Consider the following 12,024-nt stretch of genomic DNA (forward strand, 5'->3'; position numbering starts at 1 on the left):
GGGTCCCTGCAGTATCCAGCTAGCACATAATGGCTAGGAAAGACTAATGTCAGTATTTCATCCTTTTCTTCTTATTGAATATTTCACGATTCATGCTTGAAATAAAATGTTTATAGCTACATTGTACCAATGCAAGCACTTTAGGTAAAATTATGTGTGTATATAAATCTATCAGTAATCAGTATTTCTTACTCTGTAGTGGGAAAAAATATCCGTTAATGTACCATTTTGTTTCCTCCATTATATAGTATATTTTTCTTGTCTTGCAATTAAAACTTCTTTGTTTGTTCTTCACAGGTCACTGAGAAGGAACAGGAGTTTGCTGCTGCAGCTCTAAGACAGCTTGAATATCAGCAGTTTGAAGACGATAAACTTTCTCAGAAATCATATTCCAGCAAACTCTCTCGATCTCCTTTGAAGATAGTTAAAAAGCCTAAAAGCATGCAGTGCAAAGTGATACTTTTAGATGGAACAGAATATCTCTGTGATGTCGAAGTAAGTTGTTTTGGGTTGTTTTTTGGGGACCAAGGGGATTGGGTGGTAAGGGAGATTTTGGTCCAAGATTCTTGAATGAAGGGTAGTATTCATATTAAACCTACTGAACATAAGTATAATTCATGCAAATTCAGGCAAACTACATATATTTGCAGATTTAGTCCCTGTGTACAATTTTATTTGCTTTACTTGTAAGACAAGATCTAGTTATTACTCAGAAACATACTTAAAAAATAGCATCCCACAAAATGATTTGAATTAGTATCTAAGATTATATGCAAGAAGCCCAAATTTTCATCTTTTCTCCATTTAAAACTGGGTAGTAAGGTTTATTGCTAGACTTTGACAATCACCATGTTTTTATATCTTAATTATAAGCATTTTACTTAAATGATTTGTTGCTGTCTAAGTAATGCATGGTCAGGACAAACTAGCCAGTTGGTTGGATTCTGCCATATTTCTGCACATAAGTTTTCTTATGCTTTGACCTACAAATGTCCTTTTATCAAATGTTGAGGCATTTTCAAATGTTTGCACAGGAAAAGAAATCACATCAATGAAGGGCCTGTTGGCAGTTTTTGCAGGAGATACATGCAAGGGGAAAGCATCTTGTTTTAAAGTGAACAGTGTAGTAGATTTCAGTACAAAGATTTTGTAGTTCCAGGTTATTAGGGGCATTCACAATAACAGGCAAAGGGATCCATGTTTTGGTTGATTTTGAAAGTACTCGATGTCTCATTTTTCATCTTGATTTGGATCACAATGTAGTTGATCTTTTTCTTTTAGAAGAAAAAGGCAAAATAATTTTTTGTCAATAAAATTATTTGGAGTGGAACAGAGATGGGGAAAGAAATTCTTGGAACTGTATCTTCCTAAATGTATATGTGCACAGACTTCAAGAATCTTTGAATGGGGATATCTTTTTGTCTTTTGAAAAACTTTTAGACAAAGTGGTCAGTGGGCAGCATTCTAATTATGGCAGAATTTTTCATCTGGGTGATTTAGCAATCTTTGGTAAATGCTGATAGCTTTACAACTGTTAATGTTAATGCCAAAATAAGTGCTTATTACCAAGGTGAAAAATATGTCCTGGGGCTCTGAATGTTCTACTGATAGAACATCCTTTATGGCTGACTGTGAATTTGTCTATTCTTCTTGGCTCATAGAAAGGGACTTAAATGCTGACTTGGTCACCATTAATCTGAGTGACCATGACAATCTCTAAGAAGATAGTATTGATTTCTATTTTGAAATTTTCTTGCTTTTTGAAAAAACTGTTCTTGATCAAGGAACATTGACTATTCTCCTTGTCTACTAGAAAGATATCTCCTATAGATTCTGAATTCATATTTGAGAGAAAACTCAAATGGAAGCATTCCCATTGTCATGGGAATATTAATTTCCTAGGTAGAATCTAGAAGAAAGTAAACTATGCCATGTAGACAGAGACACTATAACATCCTTTGAACCATTTCTAGTGTCTGTAGCGTTGATCACTTTACTGTGAGGCATATACAAAAGTCTGGTACACACATATAACACAAAGTAACACTATGCCACTAATACATGCTGTATTTTCTGGTACTATATTTTCACATCCAGAGCCTTATTTCATGGTTTGTTAAGTTTTATATTAGTGTTGGTTTGAGTGGTAGTGACAATGATCTTTGAGTTCCTTTTCCTTTAAATTGTGGTTTGAAAAGGCTTGTCAAATTCTCAAATATAATTTTATTACATTCAAGTTCAAAATTATTTTTTAAAATTTCTTACATAGTCAAAGTCAACTGGGGAAATAAGTTCATTGAATTTTTCAGGGATACATCTCTATTAAGCAAGAGATACATGGAATGCCTTTGCTTGCTAAATCCCTAGCAATAAGCAATTCGACATTCTACTTTTCTTTCCATCACTTCTAAGTATAGAGTGAGTGCACCAATATATGCATGTTTGGTGCATAAAACTGAAAGAAATTTCACAATTTATTTATTTGAACACTGGAATTCCTTTCCTGAAGGAGTCTTTTCAGAGATTTTGTCCAACTTAACACCTCTGTGAAATACCTTTTTGCTGATTACCTGTTTTCATGTGCTACAGAGATGACTTCTATCCTTGTACATTCTACTTTATGAAATACTGCATACTCTGAAGTGGTGTATGGATGTAATATTTATTGTACCTTTTCACAGCAGTAAATGAGTGGTCTGGCTATGAACTTAAATTGTGTCCTTTGGGGTCCTTTCCTGGCCAAATTAGGTTTGCCTGTACTCCTGTCAGTTACTTCTTCAGTAGCTATGAAATATGGCAAGAAGAAAATTGACTTTATAGTTTTATTAATTTATTCATTGGTAAAGACAAGATATGATTTTTTTTTTTTGCAAAGAAAAAATATATGAGAAGGAAAATGTAGTGTTGGTTACCTTCTGAGCTAGAAGTCACTATAAAATTTGAGGAATGAAATTATAAAAGAATTTTATGTTGTAATACTTGGTTTGAACTTCTGTGCTATAGAATCATAGATTCAAAAGGGTCTGCAGAAACAAGTGGTATCGTGTAAAGATCTCCAGACTTGCATTTGGTATCCACGGATTTTCACCCACTGTCTGTCACAAATTAACTATATGATCTTGACCAAGTCAGTCAAGTTTTCTGAGTCCCATTTTCCTTGTCTTTAAAATGAAAGAGTTGGACTAAATAATCTCAGATATCTGCTGTCGTACACAAAGACTGTGATTGGTTTGACGCTTGTACGTAATTTTCATAGAAAGCCTAGGGTTAAATGATCATGTCACAGATCACAAATCAGTTGCAGCAATGGGACAAGAACCTTTGACTTTTGACTCTCGGCACCATGCAATTTCTGAAATCCCTGCATCACACACAGATTCGTTTGAATACAATATTTTTCACAGATGAGTCATTTGTTTTGCTAAACATATTGCTATAGCTATAGGAACGCTATCTGTTTAGCTATGAGAATAGGAGGCATTATTGTATAATGGAAAGATCTTTGGATTGGAAGTTTGAACTTGGGTTCAAATAGCCAGTCATTTACTACTTATGTGATACTGAGCAAGTTGGCTTAATCTCTGGGGAACTCAGTTTTCCCATTTGTAAAATGAGGAGATGGGTCAGATCAACTTTAAATTCCTTCCACTTCTAAACCTATAATCCTGTGAACTGAATAATAATACAGTCAGTCCTCAACTTTTGCAGGGGTACTGTTCCTAGAAAATGATATAAAAGTAAAAAACATAAATGTTGTTACACTGAACCTATGGGAAATAGGGGGTTACATTCCCATGACCATCAAAAACTGTGATCTTTTGTTAGAGATTGCTGAAAACAGACTTTTCTACATACAATTCTTTAAAACAAAACTTTAATTCTGATAATATGCACTTTTCTTAACACAGTAACCATAAAATAATCCATAAAAATGCAGTACACAAAATAAATTTGGTAACAAGCAAAGTATTCTGTCTTGCTAGCCATTTCCTAAAATTCTGTGATCTTTTGTGCTAATGCCTCAATTTTTAAAAAAAACACATTGATTTCAGACATTTACTTTTCATTACATGTGAAACTTCAATATCATAAATACAGCAAATAAAATTCTTAAAACTAAAACCTGAATCTTACCTTTCACTGTCTCAGATAGTAGTGTGAGGGTATTGTACTGTGTACTATACTATTGTAAACCTCCCTACCTTGGCTACCCTCTGAAAACCAAAGGAGAGTTTTCTGGAACATTAGTTGCTACTGTCAGAAGATGCTGAAACTGGTGAGGTTTCAGCATCACCTTAAGAGTCCAAGGCACTTGTACCACACTCTGAGGGCATAATTGTAATTTGAGTTTTAAAAGCAAATAATGAAAATAGGCAGTAAATGCACAGAGAGTTCTTTACAATGGTAGGGTGAACAAGACCAGTCAGGTACCTAGTAGGATACAAACTGCTCCACAAATTTGCATACATCACGTCTCTCATTTTTTTCCCTACTGCTCATAGCTGCAAATGTGTCTGGTTGCCAGTGTGAAAGTGAAAATGAGATTACTAATAAAATCATGCAAATGCTTGAAGTCACAAAAGTTAAATGGTGAATGTTGAGAATTGACTGTAACTCACATTTATATGTTTTGCTATTTTAAGTTTGCAATGCACTTTTCTCATGACAATCCTGGTAGTGCAAGTATTATCAGCCCTATTTATAGAAAAGGAACTGTGGCTCAGAGGATAGAATGACTTGCCCTTAATTATACAACTCATAAATGGCCCAAGTGGGATTTATACTACAGGTTTCTTAACTCCCAAATCTAGTGCATCGAGCTGTCCTTCAATGACATGAAATGGGGAAAAGGAACACATCCATAGAAAAAAATGCAAGCTCTAAAATTTTAGCCTTGTTTAAGTGATACAAGCCTATTCTCAAAATGTGAGAAAACATACTTATAGTCTAGAGATAAACAATACTTGTTGGAAAGCCAGAAAGGTTTTCATTATATTTTACATTTATTGTCTCTGAATAAATGGTGACTTCTGGTATGGAGAGTTCAGGAGAGTACAATTTGTTCAGCCTTTTATATCATTTGAATTCGAATTTCCGGCCTTGCCCTCCATTGGCCAGATGCAACCCTTTGAACTGCCCACATTATGGGCCACCCCCGCCCCCAGCCCTGCAACAGCTCCTTAAGCATGCATACAAGCTTCTAACCTTTCACCTGATCAGAAGTCTGGTTATGCTAGATCACAGCTCTGATTAGTACCAGTCACCTAACTTATACTCTGCTAAAGCTAGGAGTACTTTTAATCCTGTGGAAACAAAATTCCTCCTATCCTTTCTCACACAAAACAACAACAAATATTTTTAAAAGCTGAATTGAAGAGACCTGATCCAGGTATATAGTGGGAGATAAAGTGAGAAATAATCCACCAGGACAATTCAAGTTTCCTTTTTCCTTAATAAATGTCTTTATACTAAAAACAAGATGAAACCCTGGAACTCAGTAGGAATTAGAATTCAGAGACAAAATAAAGGAAAATCTTAAACAATTAAAAAAAAGAAATAGCAAATTCTTCCTTTCTTTTTGGACCACAAGATGGCAGTGTACCTTATCTGTATAGGATTCCCTAAGGGAGAATTCTTACTGGGTCAAAAGTGCAAAGGTCTTCCTAAGAGTAGTTCCTTAATTAGGTATTGAGTTCAGTAATTATTTTGTGTTTTTTACATACTTCTTTTCACAAGACATAAATAGTTTTCTCAATCTTCATCATAGAATTCTGGTTTGGGTTCTACCCTCCTTCTGAGATAATTTTTGGATTTATTCTATTTTTCGTTGTCAAAGGTTCACCTCAAAATTTTTCAATGCTCTTATCTTGGTTACATAAAGTTGAAGGAAAAACTAATGTGAATAGGATAGTTGTGATGGCCTAAGCCTATATTTAGAAAATTTTTAGTGCATGTGTGTGTGTGTGTGTGTGTCTGTGTGTGTGTCTGTGTGTGTGTGTGTGTGTCTGTGTGTGGGTGTGTGTATGTATGTAAAACCAGAAGCAATTCTCCAATAGATAGTGGTCAAGGAATACAAAAAAAAAATAGTTCTCAAAAAAATTGGATTAACAACCATATCAAGAAAAGATACTGTAGATCAGGACTGTCCAAAATGTGGCCCAAAAGATTTATGCGGCCTGCCTACAAGCATAGAAATTTACATAAATGCTTTAGTAAATGAAGCCAAACTCCCACTAAAATGGCAAATCAAAATATATTGTCTATTGTTTCAATAAAAACCTAAGGTTGGACATCCCTGCTCTAGATGGCCAACAATAAGAGAAATGCAAATTAAAAAACAATTCCTGACATCACTTTACTCTCCCTTCATGTTGGCAAAGATAACGATAGTCAATGTTGCCTAGACACACTAGTGTATTGTTGGCAGAGCTGTACTACTATTTTGGAAAGCAGTCATGTCCATACCCTTTGACTCAGAGATTCCATTTACTAAGGCTTCTACCCCAAGAAGACCATTAATAAGAAGAAAGTCTCCATCTACACCAAAATATTTATAGCACCACTTTTTTATAGCGAAGAATTGGAAACAAAATCAATTGGCGAATGGCTTAAACAAATTTTGGTACATTACTACATAGAAGCATGGAAAACAATTTCATTAACTCATTCAGAGTGAAGTAAGTAGTACTAAGAAAATAGTATATAAGTGAATACATCAATATAAACAGAAAGAACAACCACAAAGAAAAAAAAATCAAAAGTGAATGTTATAAAAAACAAGCATGGCTCAAAAAAAGAGAAATGAGAAGACATGCTCCATCTTTTGACTGAGGTGGGAAAACTCCAGGTGTTGCACATTGCATATATTTTTGTACTGTTTAGATGTGTTGATAAACTATACTGATTTTTCCCTTATTTTATTTGTATTTAAAAATACTTGTCTTTAAAACTGTTTGTTGCATGGGGAGGGGGATAACGGAGGAAATTACAGTCATGTAAAAAGCGAGACTTCAGTAAAAACTTATTTAAAACAAACCAAAACAAAACATTGGCCTAGGAATCACAAGACTGTAGTTTGAGAACTGTCTCTACCATTTAATTAATTTATCACCGTATCTCTAAAATTAGAGAGATGGGTACTAGACAATTTCTAAAGTCATTTCTGTCTCCATATTTCTATGAAATTGTAAGCAATAAACTACCTTAATTCAATAACTTTCCGGAAGATTCAGCAGACTTTCTTGCCAATAATATGAGATCCTCTAATCCAGTTTATTGAGTACATCCTGCCAGAGGCTAATTATCCAGCTACAAATACTTAAAATTACATGCTGCTTATAGGATGATAAAACAGGAACATGGTGGGGTTTCGTTTCTTTGCTTCAGTGACCTCTTTGGTGGAAGGGATAATAGCTGTACATCTGGAGCAGAAGGTTTCCCAATCATTTGCTTCACAAAGTTGGCCATGCTATAGGATTCTCTCTGTTTCATTTGGAAGCTTTTTTCCCCCCCCACAGGTAGATAGGTGGAGCAGTGGATGGAGTGGTTAAAACTGGAGTCAGGAAGAACTAAGTACAAATTCATTCTCAGAAATTTACTAGTTGTGTGACCCTGGACAGGTCATTTAACCTCTGCCTCAGATCCATAATAGCACCTACCTTCTAGGATTGTTGTGATGATCATATGAGATTAAGATTATGTTTGATAGCATCGATTTATTATTATGAAGTAGTATTCTTTGTAGTAAAGAAACACTGAAATTTTTTCTTGTGCAGAGATAAAGCAAGGGTAGCTCCTCTCCCCACTATTATTTTACATAATTCTAGATAGGTTAGCTCTAGCAGTAAGACACAAGACCAAAAGCAGAGGTACAAACAATGGCAAAGAAGAGGGAAAACACTCTTTATTTGTAGATGGCATTGTGCTGAAGAGAAATGAAGAAACTATTTGAGACCTTTAATGACACTATCAGAATAGCAGAATACAATGCAAATCCATCAAAATTAGCAGCATTTCTGTATAGTAGTATCAAAAACCGGAAGGAAACTAAAAGGGATTCCATTCAAAAGAGCTACAAAATGCATAAAATATCTTTTAGTTATCCTTCCAAGACATGTATAGCTGTTCAGTCATTTTTCAGTCATGGCTGACTCTTCCTGACTGTATTTAGGGAGTCTTTTTGGCAGAGATACTGAAGTGGTTTGTCATTTCCTTCCCCATCTCATTTTACAGATGAGGAAACTGAGGCAAACAGGTAACTTTCCTATAGTCATACCAATAGTATCTGAAGTCAGATTTGAACTCAGGAAGATAAGTCTTCCTGACACCAGGCACTGCACTGTATCCACTGCACCATGTAGTTGTCCCTATATAATATTTATGTAACTAATTATAAACATACTTTACAGAAATGAAGAGGGACTTAAATAATTGAATAGTCACTTCTAATGTTTGCATTATGCCAAGACAATGAAAATTACATTGATACCTAAGTAAATTTATAGATTTAGTGATATATTCATAAAATAACCTATAGAACTAGTCAAAATAATAAAATTCATTTGGAAAAACAAAGATCTTAAGGAAAATGAGGGGGAAAAACCACTATGTAAAATGAAAATGTTTTTGCATGAGTCAAATTAACAAAGGTAGGATTATTTTTTTATTTTTTAGATTTTTTATTTTTAGTTTACAACACTCAGTTCCACATGTTTTTGAGTTCCAAATTTTCTTCCCTTCCCTCCCCTTCCCCCTTTCCCCCAAGACGGCATGGAATCTGAAATGTGTTCTACATATACCTTCACATTAAACATATTTACACAATAGTCAAGTTGAAAAGAAAAATTAAAACCAATGGAATGAATCATGAGAAAGAAGAAGCAAAACCAAAAAAGAAAAGAAAGAAAAAAAAGAGAGCAAATAATTTGCCTCAATCTGCATTCAGACTCCAGGGTTCCTTCTCTGGATCTGGATAGCTCTCTCCATCATGAGTCCTTTGGAGCTGTCTTTGAACCTTGTATTGCTGGGAAGAGCCAAGTCTATCAAAGTTAGTCATCACAGAAGCAATATGTCTGTGGTTGTGTACAATGTTCTTCTGGTTCTGCTCCCCTCACCCAGCATCAGATCATGTAGGCCTTTCCAGGTTATTATCTTCCCCATTTCTTATAGCACAATAGTATTCCATTACATTCATATACCATAACTTGTTTAGTTATTCCCCGATTGATGGGCATCCCCTCGATTTGCAATTCTTTGCTACCACAAAAAGAGCTGCTATAAATATTTTTGTACATACAGATCCCTTTCCCACTTGTATTATTTCTTTGGGATACAGCTCTAGAAGTGGTATTACTTCTATATCAGTTTTGCTCTCCAGAATGACTGGATCAGTTCACAACTCCACCAACAATGTCACAATGTCCCAATTTTCCCACATCCTCTTCAGCATTTATCATTTTCCTGTTTTGTCATGTTAGCCAATCTGACAGGAGAGATGGGGTACTTAAGAGTTGTTTTGATTTGCGTTTCTGTAATCAGTAATGATTTAGAGCATTTTTTCATATGCCTATAGATATCTTTAATTTCTTCCTCTGAAAACTGCCTGTTCATATCCTTTGACCATTTCTCAATTGGGGAATGACTTGTATTCCTACAAATTTGACTCAGTTCCCTGTATATTTTAGATATGAGGCCTTTATCAGAGGCACTGATTGTAAAGATTTTCTCCCTATTTTCTGCTTCCCTCCTAATCTTTGTTGCATTGGCTTGGTTTATACAAAACTTTTCAGTTTAACATAATCAAAATTATCCATTTTGTATTTTGTAATGCTCTCTATCTCTTCTTGGATCATGTATTCTTCCCTTTCCCATAAATCTGATAGGTAAACTATTCCTTGCTCTCCCAAATTGCTTATAGTAAACAAAGGCAGAATTAAAAGAGAAAATATAGAATGGAGAAAATCATATGAAACATTGCTGATAAAGTCAGATACCCACAATATCCAGGGATAGCATTACCACAGTCATAATATTAGTAGGCTTACATCCCAAAAAGATCAAAGAAAGAGAAAAAAGATCTATATGTACAAATCTTTTTATAGCATTGTGTGTATATGTGTGTGTATGTGTGTGTGTGTGTGTGTGTGTGTGTGTGTTGGGAAGTGTTAACTAAGGGCGTGCCCATTAACTGGGGAATGGTTGAACAAACTATGGTATCCAAATGCAATGGAATACTGTTTTGTCGTAACAAATGAAGGAGATGGATTCAAAGAAACCTGGGGAAACTGGTATGAAGATAGGTAGTGAAAATAATTTATACTATAAAAACAATATTGTAAAGATGAATAACTTTTTTTCTTCTTCTGTTTTTTTCCTCTTTTTCTCCTTTTTTCTTCTTTTGTTATTTTTTTTTAAGATGAATATCTTTTAAAGACTTGATTCTGAACAACAGAATAATCTACTGTGATTCTTGGTGATTGATGATGAACCATCTTACCTACCTCCTGAAAGAGATAGACAAAATATACAGACTGAGACATGCAGTTTTGTGATGACTTATGTGGGAATTGATTTTGTTTAACTATTTTTGTTTAACTATTCATATTTGTTTGGAAAGATTTTGTTTTTCTTTCAATGGAAGAGAATTGTTGGTGGAGCAATGAAATGGTCCAGCCTTAATTTCAAATTATTCAAGATGAGTAAATAAGCTTTTCAGCCTGTGAAGTCAGAAATAGGTTCATTATATAGCAAAATATTCATAGCAATACTCTTTGTGCTTATAAAGAACTGATTATAAAATGCATGTCCTTATATTGGAGAATGGCATAGAAAACTATGGCATATTAATATAATGAAACCTTATTGTGTAGTAAGAAATCATGACTGCGAGGAATTCAGAAGCACGGAATGATTTTTGTGAACTGATACAGAGTGAAATAAGCAGAATTCAAAGAGCAATATATAAAATAACTACAATTGTAGCTGAGTCTTCCAGAACAAAAAAATAAAATCCTAAAGTACAGGTCATGAAACATGCTTCTTCATGGCAGAGGTTTGGGGAACTCCTATGACAGAAAATGGTATACGTTGTAGAACACAGCTCACGTTGGATGTTTTCACATAATTTGCTTAATATTTTGTTTTTGTGTTACAAGGAGAGTGGAAAATGACTGTGATATATGGGCAGAAGTCATCCAAAAAATCTTTTAAAAAACTATTTAGTCTTGTACCAGATAATACTTCTCTATCTTTAGTAGATACCAGAACTAAAAATTTCAGAGTGAATCAGCAACCTGGGGCAATTAGAATTTTACTGGAATGAAGGAGGTCTATGTGATAGGGCAGTGGACCTTAGAGAGGCTAAATTAGTTCTAGGTATGACTCAAATTTAGGTACGCATCAGGTCCTGTCTGTTATAGATCTAGATATCCAGGACTGAATAAGACCTGATTCTCTCCTAGGGTATATTTGAAACTTGGGTGGACCTTATTTCTTGAGACCAATTGCTGTCAATCTTTGGGGACTAGGTAGGGTTAGATGCCCATAGTGCATACAACTTTGTGATTTGTTTTAAAATATGCGGTAAAGGGATTATAAAGGCAATTACCTTGTGCTTTGTCTTCTAGGTGATTTAATTATCTGTGCAGAAAATGTGTTTCTATTTTGTCTGTCTGTTTTCATGGAATGAATGGAAAAATAAATCCCATTTGCAAATTTTCCATCTCCTGTAGGAGCTTAATTAAAATTCTTTCCATTTCCTTTTGAAGTTTTTGGTTGAGCAGCTAATAGGACAGCCATAATCCAGAAACACGGCCAGCAAAAAATGGCTATTTTTGTCCAAACCCAGTGAATTCATTCATTCAGTAGATATTTATTGAGCCCCTCTTATTGTGCGGCTCAATTGTGTTTTGATTCTGTGAAATTATCTGAATTTTTATTTCATACACATTTTACCACTTTTTTCACCTTTCATAGGTGAAATGATTTATCAGCTGAAGCAAGGTCTCTTTTTTATAACTGAATGAC

At 34.6% G+C, this 12,024-nt stretch overlaps 1 protein-coding gene across 12 annotated transcripts in view; it reads left to right on the forward strand.

Annotated features, from left to right (window-relative positions):
- EPB41L3 (erythrocyte membrane protein band 4.1 like 3) overlaps positions 1–12,024 on the forward strand; it is a 196,382-nt gene that overhangs the window by 84,665 nt on the left and 99,693 nt on the right. For all 12 annotated transcript variants that reach the window (XM_036742222.1, XM_036742219.1, XM_036742213.1 and 9 more), the window contains exon 3: positions 298–495. In XM_036742222.1, the coding sequence (XP_036598117.1) occupies positions 298–495 (198 nt within the window). The remainder of the gene's footprint in view (positions 1–297; positions 496–12,024) is intronic.

Source organism: Trichosurus vulpecula, chromosome 1 (assembly GCF_011100635.1).
Source record: "Trichosurus vulpecula isolate mTriVul1 chromosome 1, mTriVul1.pri, whole genome shotgun sequence".
Classification (NCBI taxonomy): domain Eukaryota; kingdom Metazoa; phylum Chordata; class Mammalia; order Diprotodontia; family Phalangeridae; genus Trichosurus; species Trichosurus vulpecula.